This window comes from Chrysemys picta, chromosome 1, assembly GCF_011386835.1.
Source record: "Chrysemys picta bellii isolate R12L10 chromosome 1, ASM1138683v2, whole genome shotgun sequence".
Taxonomy (NCBI): Eukaryota; Metazoa; Chordata; order Testudines; family Emydidae; genus Chrysemys; species Chrysemys picta.
The window spans coordinates 348,756,431-348,782,022 of record NC_088791.1 but is presented as its reverse complement, the minus strand read 5'-3'; the positions used below and the strand labels follow the sequence as shown (position 1 = coordinate 348,782,022).

Sequence of the window (25,592 nt, the reverse complement as noted above, 5' to 3'; positions counted from 1 at the left end):
TACACAACCGACGTTAAGCAGGCCTGTGTAGTTGTGGCTCCAGAGCTGGGAGAGAGCTCTGCAAGGAGAATGGCTCCCAGTGCAGTAGCACTATCTACACTGCCAGTTGACAGCGCTAAAACTTGCAGTGCTCAGGGGTGTGTTTTTTCACACCCCCGAGCGAAGACAGTTTCGGCGCTGTAAATGGCAGTGTAGACAAGGCTATAATATCCTGTGACCAGCAGGTCTACACCTCTACAATATTACTGAGTTATTGTACATGCCCTCAACATTTAGACTTTATTACTGTCTTCAGCTAGTTTAAAGAGTTGTTAATAGGCATGATATGCAAATTCAATAAAAATTCAATAAACTAGGCCCCTGAAGTCCTACTGCCTTAGTAAGGGAAGTTAAGAACACAGAAAGGTAAAAACATTTATTTTAGAATCATCAAACAATTAGCCCAGCCAGATGGATTTGGCTCTTGAAAGGAGCCAGCGTGTGCAATTCAGCAGGGCTCTCTCAGAGGACAGTTAAGCTGGTTACTCAACCTGACGAGCACCCAGGTTTTTTGGTACAGACAAGTGGCTGCAACAGCTTTTCTGTTTCCTGGTAACAGGAAAAAAAGGGAAGTCCTCTTAGGTGCAATGCTCTGCCCTCCCTCTGGCCGGATGGCGAAGAAGTGTGCATGTGACAGGTAACATAGCCAGTCTGTCCCCCAGCACCTTGGGAGACCCCGGAGCTCCTTGTGAGGGGTCGCTCTAGCAGGTGTGAGCCAAACTCCTCAGCCTAACACAACACGCCCCTGGCCACAACAGACAGAGCACAGGGGTGTTTTCCTCACTGCCACGTTACTGTGGCAAAGGCAAGTCATTCATCAGGACCACATAAGCACAGTAGTACAATGAGGACAACTGTCTGTAGAGCACAGGACTCATCCTTAAGGTAACAGGCATTAGCATTTTTCCTGTCCACGTTTAGGAAAATTCTATCTACAGTGGATAATGCAAGACTATACAAAAGCACTTAGTTTCCAGGAAGCTCGGCTGTAAATGGGATACATATAAACTTCTTATGCGCTATATACGTGTGTGTGTACAGGCCCCAACCCAGGGATGGGGAAAGCATCGTACTCTACTCCCTGACGGCCCCCCATCAGTCTCAGCAAGACCCTACGTACTGAAGTAAAACTAGACCTATTTACTCTAGAAGAGATTAAGCCAGATGGAGCAGCTGTGCTGGCACCAAAGGGCAGGTGAGTTAAGAGCCACACATCAGGCAGTCATCTCTGTTCTCCAGTGAACACACCATGGCTGCTTTGTTCCTCTCCTTCTCCTCCTCTTCCCTGGACACCTTCTCTCTGAGCTTCTCCTTGTTCAGGGTGAACTGGATGGGCTTGGCCGCTGGTTTTGTCCTCAGGTAATACATGCCTGTCTTCAGACCCTGCAGAGTGAAAGCACGCGGGTCAGGGAATCATACCATGCTGGAGCTCAGGCTGAGTTCTGGCTCCCGAGACACACTTCCCGTAAGCCAAGCAGCTGCTTTCGTTAATGGCTCCCCAATAGGACGTAACCACCCCACAGTATTAGCTAACGAGCTATGGCTACCATGCTAGAATCCATAGATGGGAACAATGCTGGGAGCGCCCCAAGCCACCTAGTCATTTGTCCTCAGGACTTGCCTACTCTTGAAACACTCCAGCTGCGCCAATGTAGACACTACCTATACCGATGGGAGGGGCTCTCCTGTTGGCGTTTGGACTCCCCCTCCCCAAGAGGCAGTAGCTAGGTTGACAGAAGAATTCCTTTGTTAACCTAGTACTATCTACCAGGGGCTAGGTTGACTTATCTACATGGCTCAGGGGTGTGGGTTTTTCACACCCCTGGGTGACGTAACTAGGCTGACCCAAGTTTTTAGTGTAGGCCAGGCCGCAGAAGCAGAGAGATATTGCTGATGGCAATGAAAACAGACATTTATTTCTAAGAACCACATGAGCCAACTTTTAGTGACCGAATGCGTCAATCCAAACGCTAGCGAGTAGGCTCCCCCTCCCACATACCTGCTTCCACCCATAGAAGTGCATGCTGGTGAGTTTGCCATAGTTGGGCTCTGCAATATGGATGTTCAGGGACTGGCTCTGATCAATGAAAGCGCCTCTGTCAGCTGCCATTTTGAGGATGGTCTTCTGGGAGATTTCCCAGACCGTCTTATAGAGCTGCTTCAAGTCATCTGGAATCTCCGGGATGTTCTGAAAGGAACAGGACTGGTTACTAGGCAGCATTCCCAATGACCACCTTAATGGCCACATCATAATGGCAACCGGTAACAAGCTACTGTGGCTAAAACCAAACCGCACTGCAACTGAACTCCAACATTACAGCCAACCATTACTGATCCCAAATAATCTGTAAATACACGCCCTTAAATGGACCTTTTACTGTCGTAAAGAACAGGCAGCTTCCTTTTCGGGACACTTTACAGGAGAAGGCCTTGTTCAACCAGGTCTCCATGGCAAGAACCCCTTAGCCAATCAGGACAAGAAAGGGAGCTGTTACCCTCCCAACTCAGGGCAAAGGGAAAGTGTTTTATTAGCAGGGCATTCACCCTCAGCATGTTACAGGGAAAGACATTTCAAGGGCACAATTTACTGAGTCCAGACAGACTCCTTTGCTTTTCATGTATGGGTGCCAACATCTCCACAGCAGGGTCTTGGTTTAGGTCTATTTGTTGCTCTGAAGTTTCCCCCCTTTACACACACAACTAAGCAGACTAACATTCTCTGGGACAGCTTAGAGCAGCGGTTCTCAACCAGGGGTCTGCGGGCCCCCGTGGCTGAAGCCTCGATCCCCAGCGCCCCCCCGCGGGGCTGAAACCTGGAGGTACGGGGTTGAATCCCAGAGACCTGGTGCTCCCTGTGGGGCAGAAGCCCTGAGCCCATGGGCAGAGTTGGGGACCTGGAGGGCATTGCCCCCCCACCCCCAAACTGCGGCGCAAGAGCACAGAGGTCCCAGGGGCAGTTCCCCGCCCCCCATCCCCACCCATCTCCTCTCCCCGCCCCCCGGCCAGAAGCTGGAGCCGGGCAGTGCAGGACAGCTGCGGCTCTGGCTGGTCCCTCGTCTTCTGCTGGTGCCCCAGGCTGAGGCTGCTCCTCAGCTCCCAGCCCCCTCTGCTCCCGAAGAGGCAGCCGGTAACAGCCCCCAGGTGGGGATCCTCGGTTCCGTGGCTGCCAGACCCGTCCGGGAACAGGGAACACAGGAGAGTCCTCCTAGCACACAGCCCCTAATTCCCCTCTCCCTGCCCCCCGAGCTATGCCCTCCCTGCCCCGAGCTACCCCCCTCCCAGCACACAGCCCCTAATACCCCTCTCCCTGCCCCCCGAGCTATGCCCTCCCTGCCCCGAGCTACCCCCCTCCCAGCACACAGCCCCTAATACCCCTCTCCCTGCCCCCCGAGCTATGCCCTCCCTGCCCCGAGCTACCCCCCTCCCAGCACACAGCCCCTAATACCCCTCTCCCTGCCACCCGAGCTATGCCCTCCCTGCCCCGAGCTACCCCCCTCCCAGCACACAGCCCCTAATACCCCTCTCCCTGCCCCCCGAGCTATGCCCTCCCTGCCCCGAGCTACCCCCCTCCCAGCACACAGCCCCTAATACCCCTCTCCCTGCCCCCCGAGCTATGCCCTCCCTGCCTGCACACAGCCACAGCTACCCTCCTCCCTGCCCCGAGCTACCCCCCTGCCTGCACACAGCCCCTAATACCCTCTCCCTGCCCCCGAGCTATGCCCTCCCTGCCTGCACACAGCCGCAGCTACCCTCCTCCCTGCACCCTGAGCTACCTCCTGCCTGCACACAGACCCAGCTACCCCCCTCCCTGCCCCGAGCTACCCCCCTGCCCGCACACAGCCCCTAATACCCCCCTCCTTGCCCCCCGAGCTACCCCCCTGCCTACACACAGCCCCTAATACCGCTCTCCCTGCCCCCGAGCTATGCACTCCCTGCCTGCACACAGCCCCAGCCACCCCCCTCCCTGCCCCCCGAGCTATGCCCTCCCTCCCAGCACACAGCCCCTAATACCCCTCTCTCTGCCCCCCGATCTATGCCCTCCCTGCCCCGAGCTACCCCCCTGCCTGCACACAGCCGCAGCTACCCTCCTCCCTGCACCCTGAGCTACCTCCTGCCCGCACACAGCCCCAGCTACCCCTCTCCCTGCCCCCCGAGCTACCCCTTTCCCGCACACAGCCCCTAATACCCCTCTCCCTGCCCCCCGAGCTACCCCCCTGCCTACACACAGCCCCTAATACCCCTCTCCCTGCCCCCCGAGCTATGCCCTCCCTGCCTGCACACAGCCGCAGCTACCCCCCTCCCTGCCCCAAGCTACCCCCCTGCCTGCACACAGCTGCAGCTACCCTCCTCCCTGCACTACCCCCTGCCTGCACACAGCCCCAGGTCACCCCCCTCCCTGCACTCACATCCACCCCCTGTGAGAACACAGCCCCAGCCACCCCCCTCCCTGCCCCCCGAGCTACCCCCCTGCCCGCGCACAGCCCCAGCTACCCCCTTCCCTGCCCCCCGAGCTACCCCCCTGCCCGCGCATAGCCCCAGCTACCCCCTTCCCTGCCCCGAGCTACCCCCCTGCCTGCACACAGCCCCAGCTACCCCCCCCCTGCCCGCACACAGCCCCAGCTACCCCCTTCCCTGCCCCGAGCTACCCCCCTGCCCGCACACAGCCCCAGCTACCCCCTCCCTGCCCCCTGAGCTACCCCCCTGCCCGCGCACAGCCCCAGCTACCCCCCTCCCTGCCCCCCGAGCTACCCCCCTGCCCGCGCACAGCCCCAGCTACCCCCCTCCCTGCCCCCCGAGCTACCCCCCTGCCCGCGCACAGCCCCAGCTACCCCCTCCCTGCCCCCTGAGCTGTTTTCAAACTTCTTGAGCTAAGCCTCCCAACTTTGAGTTATAATTTTTGGTTGTGCACCCCAAGCCCAGTGCAGACAGGCGGGTGGCCTGCTGAGGTGAGTCGGGGGTGGAGGTGGCACTCCCTCCCTGGACCCTGCCATGCGGAGGTAGCTCGAGTCCCACTGGCCCCTGCCCCCTCGGAGCCAGCACGCAACATCCCAGCTCTCCCTTCCACAGAGATGCTGCAGAGGAGAGCAGCGTGAAACATACTCTGAGCATGTGTGGCAGGTCCCGCCCTCCTCCTCAAGCACCCATGCCAGCTCCTGGGAACGCTTGACCTGCTGCCTTCACAGCCACATTCATCCCAGCTCCTCTCACATACCTGCACAGAGCCACTGTGGGCGATGATTTGGTTTTTCATCTCTTCGTTCCACAAGCCTCTCTCCGTCAGATCTTTCAACAAGTGCGGATTCGCAATCTGTAGAGAGCGGAGCCCGTTAGACGTACGGGGTAGGAAAGAACTGTGTGCTCACAGAGCCCATCGCCTGCCTTATGGCAGGAATAACTCCCCCTGTAGGAGACACCCCCACCTACATGGTGCAGGTCCCCAAATAGCCACTGAACCCAATCTTACATTCTAAGGAGCTAGTCAACTGTGCTATTCCCCTTTGTCAGGTTTTCCCCTTATCGATCCCTAAATCTCTTCCTTCATTTAGCTCCGTCCTTTCCTGCAGTGTGACCAGTCCCCTAGCATTTGTACGTTAATTACACCTCCTGTCGATATACTTTAGTAAACACTTTACATGCAGAAACCTTTCCTCCTGACGCTTCCGTGATGAGCCCTGTGGCCTCTGAACTTTCCCTAAAGCCTAAGTGTCCTCTCTCTCCCCCCCCCCTCACTTTGGCAATCAATCCTGCACGCAACACGGAGGTCTCATAGGGACTTTCTCTAGCAGAACCAGCATTTCTCGAATTTGTAATTAAGTCCCCTTTAGCATATCCCAGGGCAGTCGAGTTACCACTGTGGCTCTGTATGAACATTCTGGCTTACTCGTTTATCTTCCTCAGCATGTTTTTGCATGGGAGAGGGACATACGGGGCAAATAAATTGACTAATACAATGTGCTGCTTCTGTCTTACTGAACATTGCTGGCTGTCAAAAGCCTGCATGTTTAAAAGCCATTTACCACATTTGCCCCGGCCTCCTTACCTGAAACTCGCCCGAGAGGACCCTGCGTGTGTAGATGTTACTGGTGTAGGGTTCAATGGACTCATTGTTGCCCAAGATCTGAGCAGTAGAAGCAGTTGGCATTGGAGAAAGGAGCAGGCTGTTTCTAACGCCGTACCTAATGCAGAGAGGCGAGGTCAATCAGAGGTTAAAGCTTCAGCCAACCAGAGAAAGACACCAGCACCTGCGAGATGAAGCCCACTAGAAAGCACAACCTTAAGCATAGTTTGGAAAGAGGAGAATCAGGGTTCGGCGCAAGGAACCATGTTGTACAAATAGAAAGGGCAAGCAAATTCAGCAGTGCCCTTTCTAACTCCACTTAGGCCCCCTGAATCTTCACCGCCACATCTCAACAGCCTGACCTGAAACACCTCACATAGACTGAAAACACAAGCTCAGCGTTCACCTACAAGCACTCTGCAGAGACTGGGTAACGTGGAAGTGTAACTCCACCACAGCTATCCTCCTCCTCCTCACCAGAGCTTCCCAGATGGTTCAGTCATGGGGAAGAGATCAAGGTGGACTGACAAACAAGCACTGTGTAAAAATACATCCTCTTCCCCACAAACTGGTGTGCAGAGGATTTCCCCAAAAGACTGGTTTTCAAGATGATCAGGAGCACCTCCAAGTAAAAGGGAAAAAGCTTCCAAAAATGTGCAGCCTTCTGACAGCCAAGTTGGACAAACTTATCTCGCCTTTCAAAATAACAGTGGGAAAGATTTGCTGAGGGAAACCTGAAAGTTAACCCCCTGCAAGTAAATCTTAAAGCATCACGAGGCTTCATATTTGTCTCTCCATGATTCCTGGTTCCGATGTGCTCAGCTTAGATGGTTTGTTTCCCAGTCAGCCTGCAAACCGAGCCTCTGCTCCTAAAGCCAGACTGGGTTCTTTCCACCTCATACCTATGTAAATGCAGTGACCTGTAATCCACTGGAAATGAACAAACAAGTCTATTGGAAATGCACGAACCAGAAAAGCCCAGCTCACTCAGTCTCCGTTGCACGGGATCTCCAGGGCTAGTGGGAATAGGAGACGGTCTTGTCACTAAAAGCTGACCCGTTGAGTAAACTGGTGCCATTTCTACACAGTCTTTTTCAAAAGAAACCAGCACATTTCAGGCAATTAAAGCTGTAATCTCTACCATCATCAAAGGATTCTTGCATCTAACACAGACTGACAATACTCATTAGGGCATTTACTCACTTGGCAATCTTCTCCTTTAAAGCCTTCCAGTCCCACAGGTCAGTAGGGGTGACGTTCCACATGTCATGCTGTAGGATCTAAAAGAATAGAGGCGTGGACTAAGTTAGACAGCGGCTCTTTGGGATAAGGGCAGCAATTCATCTGTGTTTTGATGACCACCGTGTAAATCAATCAAGCAAAAGTCACTTCAGTACTCTACACTCAGCTTCAGACAGTTAAGACATGTTATTGGAATTTTGCAGACCCCCTCCCCCCCCCACCACCACCATTTTCACTAGTGGATAGTGAACAGCTAGCCTAGTGATTACTCAGCCAGCCACTAAGTGCCCTCACACTAGCTCTGCTCTATTGGAGACCCGACGCTGTTACTTACGCCTTTGCTGACAGGGCAGCCTTCGTAAGTTTCGTATGGGCCATGCTCTTTGGCGAGTTCACAGCTGGATTCCAAAGCACCGTAATAAATGGTCTCGAAGATCTGCTGGTTCAACAACTGGGCCTCGGGGCTTTCAAAGGGGTATCTCATCAGGATGAACGCATCTGCCAGACCCTGCACTCCAATGCCGATGGGACGATGGCGTTTGTTGGAGAGCTCAGCCTACGTTTGAGAGGGGAGGACAATATAAGGTAGAAATCAGAACCACACGACCCTGACAACATATCCACTCACTCCTGCGGCCACCATCCCCTTCAGTCCACACAAAATGGTCTCTCACTTTTCCCTTCCTTGTCCATCAGTCCGGCCAGAGCAGCCTCTCTTTCATTCCCTCTACTAGTTCTTTGTCACCTGATGTTACATAGGGCCTTCAAGGGGAGGACAAGGGCCATGCCTTCCAAGAGTGACAAGTGACTTTGGGTGCCCAACTTGAGGCCCCTTAAAGGAGTGTGGTGCTCTGAGGGCGGGGGCTCAGCACTTCCTGAAAATCAGGCCCTTCTTAGGAGTCTCCAGCTGGACACCCAAAAATCACCCGTCACTTTTGAGAAGCTTGGCCCTTGTTCTCTCCTTCAAAACCTGCAAAACTCCACTCCAGCTTAGACCTTGGCCATGGTCTCCTACTGCCCCACCCACCAAGGCGGCCAGTCTCACTCTCCCTCAACCAGCTCCACAGTGCCCTATGCAGGGAATGCCCTCCCAATTCCTCTGCACTAAGCTACAACCCCCCTCCACCTCCTGAAAAAGCATGTCTGTGAAGCCCACAAAAACAGTCAGCAATAAATAAAACCAAACACCTCGCACGACTTCCTTCAGCCTTCTGGACGCACTCTTTCTACCATGCCCGTCTTCCTTACTCTGTAAGCTCTTCAGGGAAGGGACTGCCTATGTCCTATTGTAAGCCATGCAAAGCATTCGTAGGGGAGGATCTACTCCTCTGGAATCTGCTCCAACTAAGCATCCATCACATCTGGAATTTGCCAAGCTTCAGAGAACTGAGCCAGGCTTCCGCTGAGCCAGGCTACCAATGATGGACTGTTGCTGCAGCAGGGTAGATGGTGTTTTATTACCACAGTTCTATTTTCAGAAGACAATACTTAATAGCCAGATTCAGAACTCCAGACAATGTTATAGCATGCAATAGCAGGATAAATTTTGCTTCAACCTTAATCCAACCAGCTATAAAATAGCACTTCCTTTGTTCCCAGACTCTCCGCGTGGTCCTTTCCACCCCCACTCCAGCCCAGCTGCACCCTCCCCCATACCTCTGGCACAGGGTAGAAGTTGATGTCAATTATTTTGTTCAAGTTTCGGACTATGACTTTGGTGACCTCAGCCAACTTCTTGAAGTCGTAAGTGTGCTCCGATGTGACGTACATGTTCAGGGCTATGGAGGCCAAGTTACAAACTGCAACCTGGAACAGCAGGAGCAGAAGCGTCAGCCAACATCGGGCAATACAAGAGACTAACAGAGTCCCAGCCCCAGAGGAAATGGACACAGGGAGATGAAACACGGAGGTCAGTGCAACCGGCAGAGATGGGAGAACATCTGCCTCATCCTATGTATCCCATAGCCCAAGAGTGGCAAGGATGTAGATTGCCTGAAGACCCCCTGACCGCTGTAGGAACATAGAGAATGTTGTAATGGATCAGATCTGGAGCCCATCTAGCCCTGTTGTGATAGTGGCCAGTACCAGGCACCTCAGAAGAAAGTGGAGGAATCCCTGTAGGTTTGCTGATATCTCTCAGCACTATGAGAGTTCTGCTCACTTTATCTACTGTAGGTCTTGCCTCTCCTTGCCTTCCAGACCCTGATCCCCAACCGTTTCCTCTATCACCTCGCTCTGCCACAACATTAACGTGGCTGATCCCAGCACCAACTGTTCTGCTAGGTCAGGGGTATGCAGGCAGCCTCTCCTTGCTCATTTTTTTATACTATCCCGCCAGCCCCAGAAGGATCAAACCAACAATTCCTAGGGTAACCCGTGCTTGCAAGACCACAAAGGTTTACGAACGGGCTGGAGCGTTGAGCTGTCTCCTTTAGCTCAGGCAGCAGAGGCTCCTGCTTTTAGACCTAGTGGTCTCAGGTTAGACCTCCCACTGCTGACGACCCACTGGGGGCGTGGCCTTACACTGGCTATGCCCAAAACTGTGCCTGGCACTGGTTCCTTTCCTCAGTCTTCCTCTACTTCGCTAGGGACTCTGCTCGTCCAGTGCTCAGAGCAGCTGCTCCCCACTCAAGGGACAGAAAGCAGACAGCTAGTTGTGTAGGTCTCAGTTATGCACCATCCTGTTTAGGACCCCACTTTACTCCAAGACTCCAGAGGTTTCAATGATTCCCTCTTGACCCCATAGAAAACAGGATGCACAGGCTTCACCAAAGCACCAATATAATCCCCAGCCCCCCAGAGTGACCACAAGCCCCACCCACCCTCACAGCAGCCATGGGCAGGTGCAAATGAAGCAGCGCACTTCGCTACTGAGCCCTTATACCCAACTCTTAAAGGAAAACGAACAGCCTACGGAAAAGCCATAGACACACACAATCGCTTCCTAAATTCAACATGCCATTTAGTTTCCCTAATTGTCTGTCTTGAAGATCCCCTGGCCATAACTCCCAGAACCCCAAGGGGGGAGGGGGGGAGAAACAGGTCAAACGGAAGAACCCATAAAGACAAAGCTTCCCCTCACTTGAAGATAGCTTTGTATTCTGGATGTCCAAGCCTGGCACAAGCACAGCTTCCCCATCGGAGCTGGAGTAAATCCCACGTCCCTACCCACCTCGTCTTTGCTGGTGTACTCCACTATTTCTGTGCACAGGTTGCTGCACTTGATGGTTCCCAGGTTCTGCTGGTTGCTTTTCCTATTACAAGAGTCCTTGTACAGCATGTAAGGGGTCCCGGTCTCGGTCTGAGACTCTATGATGGCATACCAGAGCTGCTGGGCCTTCACCACCTTGCGGACACGGCCCTGCTTCTCATAACTGCAAGACAAAGCAAGCGCTCCTTTAATGCTTATTTCCCTGGGCTCAACAGAGAGCTAGTGGGGGGGGGGGGGGGGGGGGGGGGGGAGGGGGAGGGGGAGATTCCCTAGTACAACGACGCCTTCACTGGGTGGCCAGATCCTTTCATTTGTGGTCCAAGCCAGATCGGAACTGGCAGGATGCTGGGTCTGCTCCCACTCACAAAGGGCATGAAGCTGATCAGTGCACTCTCTCCTGCATGGCAGGCAACAAATAAGGCTAGTTCAACCTGAAGCCACCAATCCCCTTACTGAGATTTCTGCCTGTTTGTCTTTATTAAACGGAGATCATCGTTCAGGCTTGTCCCCATCTTGGGCAGAATTTCAAAGTGGATCAGGAGACATCCCCTCTCTCCATCCTTATTAATAACCCCATGAACAGAAGTCATAGGGACATGTTAGGACAGCACTGGGCTCCAAATTCCCAGATACGGACAGGGCCACCCATATAAAGAGGGATGGAAACTCAACGAGTGGGAGATGTAAATAGCCAACTCTGCTCAGAATTCTGTCCATTCTTCATACCTCTCATACAGTTTCTCAAACTCCTCTCCCCAAACCTCGTCTAGGCCAGGACACTCATTTGGACACATCAAGGACCAGTCCTATGAAGGAGAGGAAAAAGATACATAGAATCTTTTAGAATCATAGAATATCAGGGATGGAAGGGACCTCAGGAGATCATCTAGTCCAACCCCCTGCTCAAAGCAGGACCAATCCCCCAGACAGATTTTTACCCCAGTTCCCTAAATGGCCCCCTCAAGGATTGAGCTCACAACCTTGGATTTAGCAGGCCAATGCTCAAACCACGGAGCTATCCCTCCCCACATATATATCCCATCTCCATCAACAGAATGGAAGTCTGCTATCCCGGGATAACCAGTGAACACTTCCTGACCTACGCATAGTACTGATGCGAAAACGATGAACAAATTAATTTTCCCACCTCCCGAAACATGGGGCTAACCCTGCAATTTCAGGGAAGGGGAAGGGTTATGCAAACTAGCAGGAGTTAAAACTATTCAGGTAACTGATTTTAGATAAACCTAAGCCTCCGCTTGAAGGATAATATTCAGCCCTTAATGATTGCTTACTCCTCAAAACAGAACCCACTTTGAAGCATATGTGCACAGGCACAAGGGGGGCTGTTTATTGAGGAAAGTTCGATGTTTCACTTAATGCAGCTTTTCAGCATTTAAAACAAATTTCCAGAGGTCAAAAATTAATCTGAGAACAAGAGGGTGAGTGAACAGTGCTCTGAGGCCGAGCGAAGACGTGATGTGGTATACTCAGTGCCCTGCAGCTCACCCAAAGCGCTCTGTAGATTACCTGCATAGTTAAGATGCTCTGCAGCAGTTGTTTTAGGTAGTTCTTTTGCTGGTAGCAAGACAGCCCGATAGCACACCTCAAATTCTATCCCAGGGTCGTGCTGCAGACTCTGGAATAATGCTATTGCTCTATTAACCGACCCGGTCTTGCACCAACACATCTCACCTGGTTAGTCTCTACCCGTTTCATGAAGAGATCGGGAATCCAGAGGGCAAAGAAGAGGTCCCTGGCTCGCTGTTCCTCCTTCCCGGTGTTCTTCTTCAGGTCAAGAAACTCAAAAATGTCCAAATGCCATGGCTCAAGGTAGATGGCAAAGGCCCCGGGTCTCTGTCAGACAAAACACGGCCAAGATCAGAACCAGACACGCAGGGGAAACGCAGGGGAGTACGAGTGATAATCACATTGCTGCTGTGTAAACACGGACACCAGCTGTGCACAATTAGATCCTACACGGTTTGGGGCACAGATAATTTCCCCCATTGTTAGAAGGAGCTTGTCTTTCTGAAGTCCCATCAAGGCAGATAGCGAGTGTAACTCAACACCTGGTGTCTCACTTCCTCAGACTGAGTTCTCTGGGGCTGGTGTTTCAGTAAAAAGGAACAAAGCATCTGAAATTTCTTCAACTCTGGTGCTCAACAAGAGCTGGGCATGTGAAAGGCTTCCTTGCCTGGTCAAGCTTTCTACTGACTTCTGGATTATTTGTGGAGTGCTTCATTTTTTGCAGGATTCTTTCTGGACAATTTCAGATTGAAATTCAACGTAAGGCACTCCAGGAGCTACGTATAAACGAGTGGAAGAGGCTGACTTTACTGGTGTGGGTATTTTACAGAAACAGAACTTGTAGCCTCCCAGTAAGAGTTGTGGGGGCAACAACAATTAGTTTCGAGACAGCTGTACAAATTTATGAGTGTAACTGTATGATGTGGTTGCTTGTGATGGTGTGGGGCAGATCTCAGCAGTTCTGGGGCTTGCTTCTAGTTTATGTATTATGCTCCTAAAAGCTCACACTCCAGGGTTTCAGCTAGCCACCTGCAGGATCAGGAAGGGATTTCCCCTCTCCCCCCCCCCCCCTTCCCCCCAGTGTATTCTGGGAGGGTTTTTTATCTCCTTCCTCTGAAGCATGAGGGATGGCCACAGATGGAGATGGGACAATGGACAGGTTGGGCCAGGGCTGAGGTGGCAACGAGCATGCTCTCTCTCTTAGGTGCTTGGCTGGCTGGTTCTTGCTCGCATGCTCGGAGTCTAAGTGATCGCCATATGGGGAGAAATTCCTCTCTCACCCACAAGTCAGATTGGCCGTGACCTTGTGGGGGGTTTGCCTTCCTCTGCAGTGTGTGGATACAGGTCACCTGCCAGGATTATCTGGGTATATCTCAGTTAATCATTTCACTACCACAGCCCGGGCCTCATGCCCTGGTGCACCTCAGTCCCCCCTGTTCTCTGCCTGTGGTACATACTAGCTGAATCTAACCATGGGTTGCAATACTTCGGTCTCATTTTGGTTGTTGGGTTTAGTGTGAGGGCACTGGGTGAGGATGGTGGCCTGGGATATACAGTGGTGGGCCCTTCCTGCCTTAAAACGCTAGGACACTCCTTTCAGAGGATAGGTAGCGAAAGGTACACTTGCACTGTGCAGTTCGTAATGAAGGGAGAATCAAATACCCATGTGATGGGAACAGGATACTGCTTTTAAGTACATGCCATGTAGAGCCATTACTCCAGTTCATCAGTGCTAATCGTCAATCTTTCCACAGCCCACTGCTGGCTTATTAAGACATTCAATTAAAGTTTCCATCGCCACCTTCCTTCCTGGTTGGAAGATTATGTACCTTATTACCACCTTGATCCACATAGCGGGCGGTGTTGTTGTAGACTCTCAGCATTGGGACAAGCCCATTGGAATTTCCATTTGTCTGCAAAGACACATGAAAACCATCAACCTCTGGAAGCTGGTTGGTTTGTGAGGCTGCTCTTAGACAGACTGCCAGTGAGACACAGCAAACATCAAGGCCCTTACAATGAAAGCCATTTCTTGCCCACTGCAGATAAAAGCTGGCTACGAGAGAACTAATTTTTTAAATACAACATGGAGTAGCACTCGCTGTCAGCTAACAAGGGCTCTAATAAGCATCTGTTTATACAAGCCACACTTTGAATGTGCTTTGCTTTAAATTTGTGTTAAAATACTCATAAGCATTATTTGGAAACTTGCAAGAGGTGTTATTGCTCATGCACAACATGGAGAAATCCAGCAGTTTATGAGTCCTGAGGTATCTGCTCCCATATCTTACTTCTTTAGAAATTAATAACTAGTTGTCTGATGAAATACTGACTTTTCTTTCTGAACATACCTCAATCTGAAACTAAAGCACTGTAGTAGGAACGCTATGTTATCTGGCTCCATACCATAAAAAGAAGGTGCAAGCTACTGGGTTAGATGTACCTCCCTGACACGTGAAGGTATAAATCAACATGGTATAATTATAATAATTATGGAGATATACCTATCTCATAGAGCTGGAAGGGACCCCGAAGGGTCATCGAGTCCAGCCCCCTGCCTTCACTAGCAGGACCAAGTACTGATTTTTGCCTCAGATCCCTAAGTGGCCCCCTCAAGGATTGAACTCACAACCCTGGGTTTAGCAACCCAATGCTCAAACCACTGAGCTCTCCCTCCCTACACATGGTGTGCCATTTACTCACTTACCCCAGCAATGTAGCTGCCAGTGGCTCGGATACAGCTCACAGCAACACCAATTCCACCGGCAGATTTGGAGATCAGCGCACAATGCTTTAGAGTGTCATAGATTCCCTCAATGCTGTCATCCTTCATACACAGCAGGAAACAGCTGAATGGAAACGAACGGGAGTTGACATCAGACAATTCAAAATCAAAGCCAACAATACCATAGAAGGCGTGCAGAAACCGGCCGAGGATTCTCTGGCATCATTAACGCTTTAGGGGTCAGGTAAGTGAAGCAAAGAATATGAAGCAATTTGCAGAGCATTGTAAAGCTCTCACTTTTTAAAGAAGCTCACAGGTGCAGCTGAGCTTAATTATTGTGTTTTTGGTTAATAGCCATGATTAATTTTGTTTCTAGTTAATTTTACTTTTAGGTTCTCAGGCACTTCAGGAGAGGGGAGTATTTCAACAATTTTTAGGAATTAAAAAGATACTTATGGAATCACTTCTATTGGCCTTAGGCTTTTGCAGATTTTTTCTTTATAAATATAACAAAGATACACATTTTGGGCCATATCTGACAAATTACAGATAATTTTAATTAGGCGTCACCAAAGTGCAGCTACCCATTGTCACAGGACATTTCATTTGAACAGAAACCACCTCGTGCCCAGCCCCCTCCTCTGCACATAGTGTGAGCCAAGCCTGGCACCCTGAGGTACCTGGACAGCTGAGGTCGGTTGGTGCCAGCATTGAAGAGTGTGGGAGACGCATGGGTAAACCACTTCTCAGAGAGGAGGTTGTAGGTTTCTATCGCAGCATCAATGTCATTTTTGTGGATTCCCACCGATACCCTCATCAGCATGTGTTGGGGGCGTTCGGCAACTAGACACCAGAAGGGAGAGAACAGGAACATAAGCATTCCATCTAGAGTCAGTTTTGACAGACACGGATCGTGCAAAAAAAGAAAAAGAGGGACTAAAATATGCCACTGAAGAAGCCTGAATGGTCAGAATTCTAGGCCCCACATTTTGTACCTATACTGAAGTGGTTAGAATCAGAGGCTAGCCATTTTCAGGATTCTAGGTACATTATAATAAAATTAATAATAATAATAATAATCTCTCACTATTATGGATGCCCATGAAATTTCAGACACGAGGTGACAACAGTTGAAACTGATGGTGTTCTAGCCACGCCAACTTCAGCTCTATTACAAATACCCAAACACCGAGATTGCAAATGGCCTCTCGCACCGCAATTCCTAAAATGGGGTATCAGCCTGCTGGAGATGAACACATTCTGGGTGTCCTGGTGCATGAGTGGTCTCTGTGCCAATAGAATCCACGTGCTGGATGCATGAAGTGCCCCACACAGCCATTACTTAAAACAGAACACCCAACTCAACTCAATGCGGCACTGTAACTAATAATTGCTTTTAGTTCAACTGAAAGCCTTCCCGCAGCTATGGCAAAGAGATGCTTATGTCTTACTAAAAGATGTTTGAGGAGGGAGTGTTTGTGGGTGGAGGGGGACCGAACAAGATGTGGACAAGCAAATTACAAATATGCTGTACCCTCTTGGAAAATAATGGACACTGAAAATTGTGAAGGAAGCTACCTAGGCACATTTAGACCCCGCAGCGAATACATCCAACAGGAACAGTCCGTTCTTACCTTTCGAATTGATTTTCAGCAGATAGGAGCGCTCTAGAGTCTTTAAAGAAAGAAAAGCATCTCAGTTATCAGTCGCGCAGATTCCAGTTTAAAAACTGTAGCGATTAATGCACAAAGCTCTGGGACCAAAAACCCAACTCTCAAGCAGCTTGGCTCTCCCAGTACCAGGTTTCCTATACAAGCTCAGTTCTCTGCTCGTCTTCAACCTTATTACTGATATAGCAGCCAAGGTGGGCTAGATGCTATCCAGTCATACGTCAGCAAGGTCCCTGCCCTGAGGAGTCCGCAATCTACGCAGACACAGTACAGATAAAGGAGTGAATGCATAATGAGGTTTAGTACTTGGCTTCGATCCATGGTTTTGGTAGAGGCTGGCGGGGGGGGGAGGGAGAGGAGAGAGAGAAGAGAATACCATTTCCCTCAATACACTTCCTAATACTGTCATCATTAATTATGTTTCATACTTAAGGACTAACCTAAGTGCCTAAGGACTAACCAAGATCAGAGCCTCATTGTGCTGGGCACTGAAGAAACATGTAGTAGACAGTCGCTGCACCAGAGATTACAATCTAAGAGACAAGGGTTGGGGGAAGTGCGTATAACAGAGTAGACAATGCAATGGTGGCAATCATGTTAGTTCCACAAGATTGGATGGGGAGAGGAGGGGAGCTGAAATAGGTTAGCGAGGCGGGCAGGGATAAAGTAAATGGGAAATCAAGTGAAGGAAGAGGAGGAAGGTTAAGAGGGGCAGCTGTGGAGACAGGCTGAGGTGAAGACACTGGGGAGGGTGGGAAAGGGAGCTGGAGCAAACAGCAATCAGCACAGGGGACAGAACGTCTAATCAGAAGTGTAGAAATCTACATTGAGCACATCACCGGCCACCGACAGTACCAGGAGGCGTGAGCCAGAGTGACATCGTTCTCCCACTACGAGAAAGAGACCAAGTGACCTTCTCCGCTGGATCTTATGAACTGGAACCATAAACTCCCTGAACATTAAATCTCACCAAATGAGGGTCAATCCATCCTCATCACCATATCCACTCATTATTATCCACACCCGAACATAGCCACTTTATGAACTTCATACCCTCATATCTCAATGTCTGTACTTTGACCCATCAACTTTTTACCCCCAATCGGGGATATTGCAGATTATGTATTCCTCATGCCACTTTATCTTAAACCAAACTTTGCACCCTCGATAATCTGTATGTTATTCCCTGATAACTAGAAACTTCTATGCTCAAATTCTGTTCACTATTGTTTTTTTTAACATCATCTTAATAAAATACTTAATACTGACGGCATCATCCATGTCTCTGCTTATGCCGCTGCTCTACCAGCTTGAGTCTCTGGCTGGCTCCTCCCTGAAGTTTCTTTTCCTTAAGTCCACATAGCTGGAGGAGGGGGATGCCATAGGGATCCCAGTGCTGGGGGTGGGGGGCGTCTCCCCTGCCCAGTTCTGAACTGGGGGGCTGATTTTGTTAAGGAGGACAGAGCTAGGGTTTAAGTGGCCAATCCCATGAAGTGCCGAGCACCCTCGGCTCCTACAGACTTCAGTGGGCATCTCAAAGGGTTGGACCCTAAACGGCTCCCTGAAGAAGTGTGTTTTAAGGGTGGATATGGAGGAGAAAACAGAGGCAATGCAGACTGGCTGTGGGAGATGGGTCTGTGCAGCAGCATGGAAGAAAGCACAGAGATGAATGGGAGGACACGCAGGGGACAGATGTGTAGCTTGTCTGAACAGTGGGGGAAAGCTTTTATCAGGAATACGAAGACCTGATGTGTTTGGATTCAGTTACTCCTTGAGGAATAGCATGTGCAAAGCAGAATCCTGGCAGAGCGTCCAGTGCCTCTGCTGCAGGGAACTTACAGCCCAAATGCTAGAGTGGAACACACCTTTGCCCAGGCCTTGTAATACATCAACCCAGGTCAAAGTGGCTGCAGCCTCACGCTGGGAAATTCTGCAGACAATCAGGCCAGAGTATTTAGCTTCCACATCACCCACTTTTCTTCTATGGAGAGAAGCTATTTGGCATGTAGACTTCAGAGTCATTACAAACAGAGGTGCTGGGCTTCAACTGGCCCTGGGCTCTCATACACATTCATCCGTTCTTCCTGCTTTCTCCTTCAGTAGTTTCAGTTTATGCTGGGCCTGTGTCCTGTTCCTAAATCCCAACTAACACAAACTAAAGCAGTCAAGCATGGAAGTCCACCACAATGGTGCAGAAGCTGTGCAGAGGGCTAAACACATGAGCATATACTGCAATGCTGAGTGACTGTGGAGAGCCCCATTGCACACGATCCCAACCAAAACAGGTGGCTTTATTAGTCACAGCACAAGAGTGTGCTTCCCTGTAACATTTTCCACCACCATTCCCTCCAGCCCCAAGGCCAACTAACCATACACTCAAAAGATTTAAAGGTGCATTAATGGATGTCTTGAGGCTGTCAAAAATAGCACTTGTGCTAGATAAAAATGGCACCGTGAAGCTTTCAGAAAACAGTGGCATACGACTCAGGCACCACAGACAAAGCAAGGCTGAGAAATCATAGAGGAAGGAACACATGGCTCATTCAATTTGGCCACTGTTTTTTGGAAGCCACCTTCACTACTACAGTCTCTTTCTGCAGCAATGAAAACGATTTGGGTTTTTTTCCTTAGGTTGTTAAGGCTTTGAAAAAAAACTAACAATCTTCACTCTCACAAGAAACCTGGTCTTTACCTTAAAGCCAAAGTAGTTGTAGGAGAAGTCTCTATCGTAGATGATGGCGGAGTTCAGGCGCTGGGGATGAAACAATTCAGAGACAGGTTAAACACTTAGACTGTGGAAACCATCTACCCTAACATCAGACCCACACAGCTTCACATTACCAAAACAACAGTGCTTATTGTTCAGTGCCTCTGGTTTTCATGCTTCTGGCCTCAACATGACTCCATAGCTACAGGCACCAGGCAGAAAACCAGCGTATGCAAGGCTTTCTTGGCAAATGCAGCTGGCATCCTATGCTAAGTATTAATGAAAATTCCACTAAGGGCAACATCCTGGCTTCTGGCCCTGCTCACTCATACACCTGCATTCTAGTTAGACCTCACACAGGAAAATTCAGAACAAAATATCATACTCAGGTTGCAACCTAAAGGAGACAGAAAGCAAACCTCATCTCTCTCCTTGAAAGACTGTTCTCTATTAAATAAATGAGGAGATTCTGTTATTTTATTAAGTTAAGAACCAACCACTCTTTGTCCAACTACCAAATGGGCCTCAGACACTCTAATCTCACAGTGCTGGGGGCCATATAAGATCAGGGATAGATGTCCTTCATATAACAGCATCAGAAGTATCCTTCAGTGGTCAGAATTCCAAATGTTGTTGTCCAAAATGGAGCAGTCACCGTCTGTGTTAGTATTTACATCAGCGCATGATTTTTTTTTGGCCCTACAACCAACATGGTTTACTTTCGTATTTAGAAGTTTAAAATATCACAGAACATAGTTTGCTGGATCTTAGAAATATCAGACCCCATGAAGTGCTACATACATCTTTGTTAGCCAAGACAATGTCTAGCGTTTCCTTGGCGATCATTGGAGAGTGTCTGCCATTATGAGGGTTTACATAGTTGTACAAATCTTCCATGACATCTACAAAGGAAATGGAAAGAAGAGTCAAAGAAAAGCCATTCACAGACTTATTTACACAGTCTGAAAACTATCATTACAGACATTGAACATGCCTGGACCACCACACTTCTCCCAAACCTCGCCCACACGAAGTGTCTTCAAAAAATACACGTTTGTTTGTTCTTCTACCTGTCCAATGGCAGGGAATATCTACTACTCAGAAGCCCCAGAATAATTTGCTTTTAAGAAAGAAATTCTAGGAATACAAAGTGTCCAGTGGTAGTCAGACAGATGCTAAATAAGCCTAGTCCATATAAAGTTTACCAAATGGGTCTTGGCTAAAAGTAACTTACATTTTAATTTATTCTCTTCTCATCCTTACACAGATGTTTCTATTTTAGGATGAGAAGAGAGAGGCAGTGAGGACATTCAGGTTTTAACAGTGAAGTGCTCCAGTAGAAACTATTCATTGGAACATTTCTAACAAGAAAGGTAACTAAGCTTTCTCTATAATGTGGGCAATACTACATAATCAAACTCTCTCAGCGTATGTGCAGTGTGCCCAGCCATTCGATAGCATCATCATCCGCCAGGTGACGAGCTGGTGGAATTAAACGTCTCAGATACACAGGCTCAACACTTAATCACTCCTGTTTAAGAACAAGTTTACCATAGTCCTATCCTCTAATGCTCCAAGCTCTCCACTGGCTCCCTCAACAAGGGAGCACAGGTTGTTACTCAAGTGCCCACAGACACACTCACCACTGAACACTTTCTTGGTTTCTTTGTGCAAGTTGGAGACCGCGATCCTTGCTGCTAGGATGGCATAGTCGGGGTGCTTGGTAGTGAGGGTTGCGGCTGTCTCAGCAGCCAGTGTATCCAGTTCCACAGTTGTGACACCACTGTACAGACCCTGGATCACCTTCATGGTGATCTGTGCCTGGGGAAATCAGAATTCTGCACGTTAGCTACCTGTGTTTCAGGGACAAAACCATCTTTACAGCAACAGTCTAGAACAGGGGCGGGCAAACATTTTGGCCTGAGGGCCGCATCGGGTTTTGTAAATTGTATGGAGGGCCGGTTAGGGGAGGGGATCATGGCCTGGCCCCCACCTCCTATCTGCCCCCCTCCCCTGGGACTCCTGCCCCATCCAACCCCCCCTGTTCCCTGACGGCCCCTCTGGGACCCCTGCCCCATCCACACACCCCCACTCCCTGTCCCCTGACCGCCCCCGGACCACTGCCACCCCATCCAACCCCTCTTCTCATTCCTGACTGCCCCCCCGCAGGACCTCTGCCCCCATTCAACCCCCTGTTCCCCTGCCCACGACCACCCCAACCCCATCCACACCCCCGACCACCACCCTGAACTCCCCTGCCCTTTATCCAACGCCCCCTACTCCCTGCCCCCTTACTGAGCTGCCTGGAGCGCCGGTGGCTGGCGGCGCTACCGGCGCGCCGCCCAGCTGGAGCCAGGCCACGCCGCCGCTGCCACCACCACGCAGCACAGAGCACCGGGTCAGGCCGGACTCTGCAGCTGCGGTGCCCCAGGAGCTCACAGCCCTGCTGCCCAGAGCATTGTGCCGGAGCGAGCGAGCTGAGGCTGCGAGGGAGAAGAGACAGCAGGGGAGGGGCTGGGGGCTAGCCTCCCAGGCCAGGATCTTGGGGGCTGGACGGGATGGTCCCGCGGGCTGGATGTGGCCCATGGGCCATAGTTTGCCCATCTCTGGTCTAGAAGAACGCCATTTTCCCAACGCCTAGCATCGTATTTTCTGTTTGCAAGCAAAATTATTACAATATGTGCTTCACTTTAAACAGCAGATGATAAACGTGATTTATAGACTGAGCTGCCTTGATAGAGGGAAAGCACCAGGCCTTAAAGTTACAAACGTCTAGCGACATCTTGGGGGAATGAAGAGGGGAGAAATATAAAAATGAGGTATTGATCAGGAATCATGTGATCATGCACACGGTTTTGTATGCAGTTCATTTCCTAAATGTTAATGTGTCCTGTTGAAGTGGTAACACAAAAGCAGGAACACCACATCCAAACCTGTACTTGCTCAGGAATTTTCAAACTCCAAACAGCATTCTGACTTTTCACATGCCTGATCAGGTATGTAATTTGTTATATTTAAACTAAAAATAGTTAATGCTAGTACAGTTTGGAAAGGGATGTAAAACTTCATGTTTTAGGACTTAGACCAATCTCTAACTGTTAGGGAATAAGAGGAGAGACTGTCACATCTACCCACTGGGATTTTGTTGTTTTTTTTTAAATGCCGCTGCACATTGGGTGGATGTTTTCAGAGAACTATCCACAATGACTCCAAGATCTCTTTCTTGAGTGGTAACAGCTAATTTAGGCCCCATCATTTTATATGTATAGTTGGGATTATGTTTTCCAATGTGCATTACTTGGCATTTGTCAACATTGAATTTCATCTGCTCTTTTGTTGCCAAGTCACCCAGTTTTCTGAGATCCTTTTGTAGCTTTTCGCAGTCTTCTTGGGACTTAACTATCTTGAGTAGAAGTAAAAGTAAAAAGTAACTAACTTCATTATTATTAGCCCAGTCACCAGGTTGCTATACTAGGAATCCAGAGACCTAGATTTGATTCTTTGCTCTGCCATTGGCTGGGAGCGAGACAACTTACCTCTCAGTGTGTCAGTTTCCCCAACTGTAAAACAGGGATAATGATTCTCCTGCCTCTTTGTAATGCCCTTTAGTTCCATGGCTGAGAAGTACTACTACTTATTTCTAATGCACTGACAGCATCCTACGTGTTTTACAGACATAAATAAAGACAGGGCCTTTGTGACCCATGGCCCTACTCCTTCAGCTTACTCCACATGGATGGACTCATATGTCCATGAAAAACCCCATGGATGTTAAAGGGGCAATGCATGGCTACTGAGGGGAGCTGCTTGCAGGATCAGGGTCAATATCCACTCCTAGGCTGTTCAAACAAATAGGGCAATGGTACTGTTAAGAGAGGAAAATTCACTTCTGATAGAAGAACACTTTTGTGTTTTAACAAAGAAAACAAATACTTCTCTTTCAGACTGGCATGGACACAAATATAAAGAGAGTTGTAAAAAGGACATTTTTTTAAAAAGCCATGTGATTGCTACTCTATTTTAATGAAGAGAAGCAAGATATTCAAGATGAAATGGCAGGGAGCTTCCTAACACCAGGAACATGATCACTTCAAACCATGTTTGAGGGATCCACCAGAAGGAATTTATAACAGGTAAACGCAAATCTCTGTCTCAGACTTTGCAGCTGTGAGGGAGAGAAAGCCAAGCACAAATCTCTGACAGAATCAAGTTACAGTAGAACCTCAGAGTTACGAACACCAAAGTTACGAACTGACCAGTCAACCGCATACCTCATTTGGAACCTGAAGTACACAATCAGGTAGCAGCAGAGACAAAAAAAAAAAAAAAAAAAAAAAGCAAATACAGTACAGTACTGTGTTAAACATAAACTACTAAAAAATAAAGGGAAAGCAGCATTTTTCTTCTGCATAGTAAAGTTTCAAAGCTGTATTAAGTCCACATTCAGTTGTAAACTTTTGAAAGAACAACCCTAAGTTCAGAGTTGCGAACATTTGAGAGTTACGAACATTCCCAAGGTGTTTGTAACTCTTGAGGTTCTACTGTATAAAAAAAGTAAATGACACAGTGGTTACCATTAAAAAAGCAGCATTTGCCAACAGTTCACACGTAGGGATGATAGGACATGCCAGCATCTCCCCTTATACTAAGAAGGGGGAAATAACTGGGTGGCACCTGGATTGCAAATGGTGGCTTTTCAATGGTCACCACTGTAGTATGGTGGAAGGTGGAGAGGATACAAATCAACTCACAGGATCGACGAAGTCGGCATTGAGTCCATAGCAGAGCTTCTGGATCCGAGAAGTGATCTTGTCAAACATGACACGCTCATGGCGCCCATCTACCAGGTGTATAGGAAGAGAAGGGAGGAGAGAAAGAGAGACCGGCCTTTATGCAGCAGCACGAATGACAGCCAGCCACACGCAGCAGGGGTCTGTGGGGCCTCACCACCACCTATGGCCACCAAGTTATCTCTGTGCTCTCCCCAGCACTCCAAGGGCTCTGCTCTGTGAGCAGCACCTGAGGAGCCCAGCCCTAGGGGGATTATTGATGTTATTTGTGGGGTTCCCCGTTCAAGGAAAGGCGGATTGGTGGAGATCCAGATGTTAGGTGCCCAGAGTCACAGGAGGTAGGGATCCCAGTCTCCAGAGGGCCTGCCCCTCCAGTGGTGCTACCGGTGGGGTTCCCCACTCAAGGAGAGGGGAATTAGTAGGGGTCCAGAGTCACACGGAGTAGATGTCCTCACATATGCCAACGGACAGGCCTTGGCCAGGGGGCCGGTGTTACGTTTGGGGGGCACACACTCCAGGGGGCTCGGTGCCGTCTGTAGGGTCCCCCACTCCAGGAAGGAGGAGTTAGCCAAGGGGGTGGGGGGCAGGGAACGGCATTACGTCTAGGGGGTCCCACACTCCAGGGGCAGGTGCCTAGCGCTATTTGGGGGGTCTCCCCTTGGGGAAAGAGGAACTGGCTGGGGAGAGCTGATGTTAGGGGTGTCACACTGCTGGGGTCGGGGGCTCAGCACCATCTGGGGGGCCGCCCCCCTCAGAGCGAGGAGAAGCAGCAGGTGCCCGCTCCGGGACAGGGGAGCTGGGGGTGTCCGGGGTCCCACACCAGGGCTAGGGGCTCTGCACTCCAGAGACCCTGAGGGGCCCTGGCCCGCTGAGCCCCCCGGAGGGAGGGGAGCCAGGAGCCTGGGGGGGGGGGGGAGAGAGGCGCAGGCCCGTTGAGCCCCCCGGGGGGCCCGGAGCCGGGGGGGGGGGGCGCGCAGGCCCGCTGAGCCCCCCGGGGGGCGGGGAGCCCGGAGCCGGGGGGGGGGGGACTGACTCGCTGAGCCCCCCGGGGGGCGGGGAGCCCGGGGGGGCGCAGGCCCGTTGAGCCCCCGGGGGGAGGGGAGCCCGGAGCCGGGGGGGGGGGGGGACTGGCTCGCTGAGCCCCACGGGGGGCGGGGAGCCGGGGGGGGCGCAGGCCCGTTGAGCCCCCCGGGGGGAGGGGAGCCCGGAGGCGGGGGGAGGGGGGGGGCTGGCCCGTTGAGCCCCCCGGGGGGCGGGGAGCCCGGAGCCGGGGGAGGGGGGGGCCTGGCCCGTTGAGCCCCCCGGGGGGCGGGGAGCCCGGGGCGGGGGTAGCCGGGGAGGGGGGGGGGTCTCACCTCGCTTGATCACGTGCATGGCGGCGGCTCGGGCCGGGCGCTCGCGCTCTCGGGTGTGTGTTTGAGCTTCAGGCGCGACCTACGGCTTCCCGCTCCCGCCAACCGCGCCGTTGATCCCGTCGCGCCGCCGTAGCGCCCCGCCCCGCCCCGCCCCCTCCCATCCGGTGGAGGCCTCGGCCGCCATCTTGGCTACGGGCAGCGGCCCGACCCGGGGCTCCAGCCCAGCCCGGCCCGGGGCCCAGCGCTTCCTCGGCCCCTCCCTCCT

General features: G+C 50.8%; 1 protein-coding gene across 1 annotated transcript; it reads right to left on the bottom strand.

Annotated features, from left to right (window-relative positions):
- Nucleotides 1–400: 400 nt before the first annotated feature.
- RRM1 (ribonucleotide reductase catalytic subunit M1) lies at nucleotides 401–25,537 on the bottom strand. The gene is made up of 19 exons (XM_065581897.1): nucleotides 25,328–25,537; nucleotides 23,934–24,022; nucleotides 20,826–21,003; nucleotides 19,984–20,084; nucleotides 19,168–19,227; nucleotides 16,440–16,479; nucleotides 15,486–15,648; nucleotides 14,788–14,929; nucleotides 13,910–13,993; nucleotides 12,246–12,407; nucleotides 11,277–11,356; nucleotides 10,512–10,713; nucleotides 8,996–9,145; nucleotides 7,674–7,895; nucleotides 7,301–7,377; nucleotides 6,080–6,215; nucleotides 5,252–5,347; nucleotides 2,039–2,227; nucleotides 401–1,422 (listed from the first exon to the last, which is right to left on the bottom strand). The coding sequence occupies exons 1-19, from the start codon at nucleotides 25,344–25,346 to the stop codon at nucleotides 1,240–1,242; spliced, it is 2,373 nt and encodes a 790-aa protein (XP_065437969.1). The 5' UTR covers nucleotides 25,347–25,537; the 3' UTR covers nucleotides 401–1,239.
- Nucleotides 25,538–25,592: the final 55 nt, after the last annotated feature.

Coding starts and splice junctions, on each gene's coding strand:
- RRM1 (XM_065581897.1), bottom strand. Junction 15,649..16,439: donor GCTGAAAATCAATTCGAAAG/GTAAGAACGGAC, acceptor TCTGGTGTCTAG/TTGCCGAACGCCCCCAACAC. Junction 5,348..6,079: donor TCCTCTCGGGCGAGTTTCAG/GTAAGGAGGCCG, acceptor CGCTCTCTACAG/ATTGCGAATCCGCACTTGTT.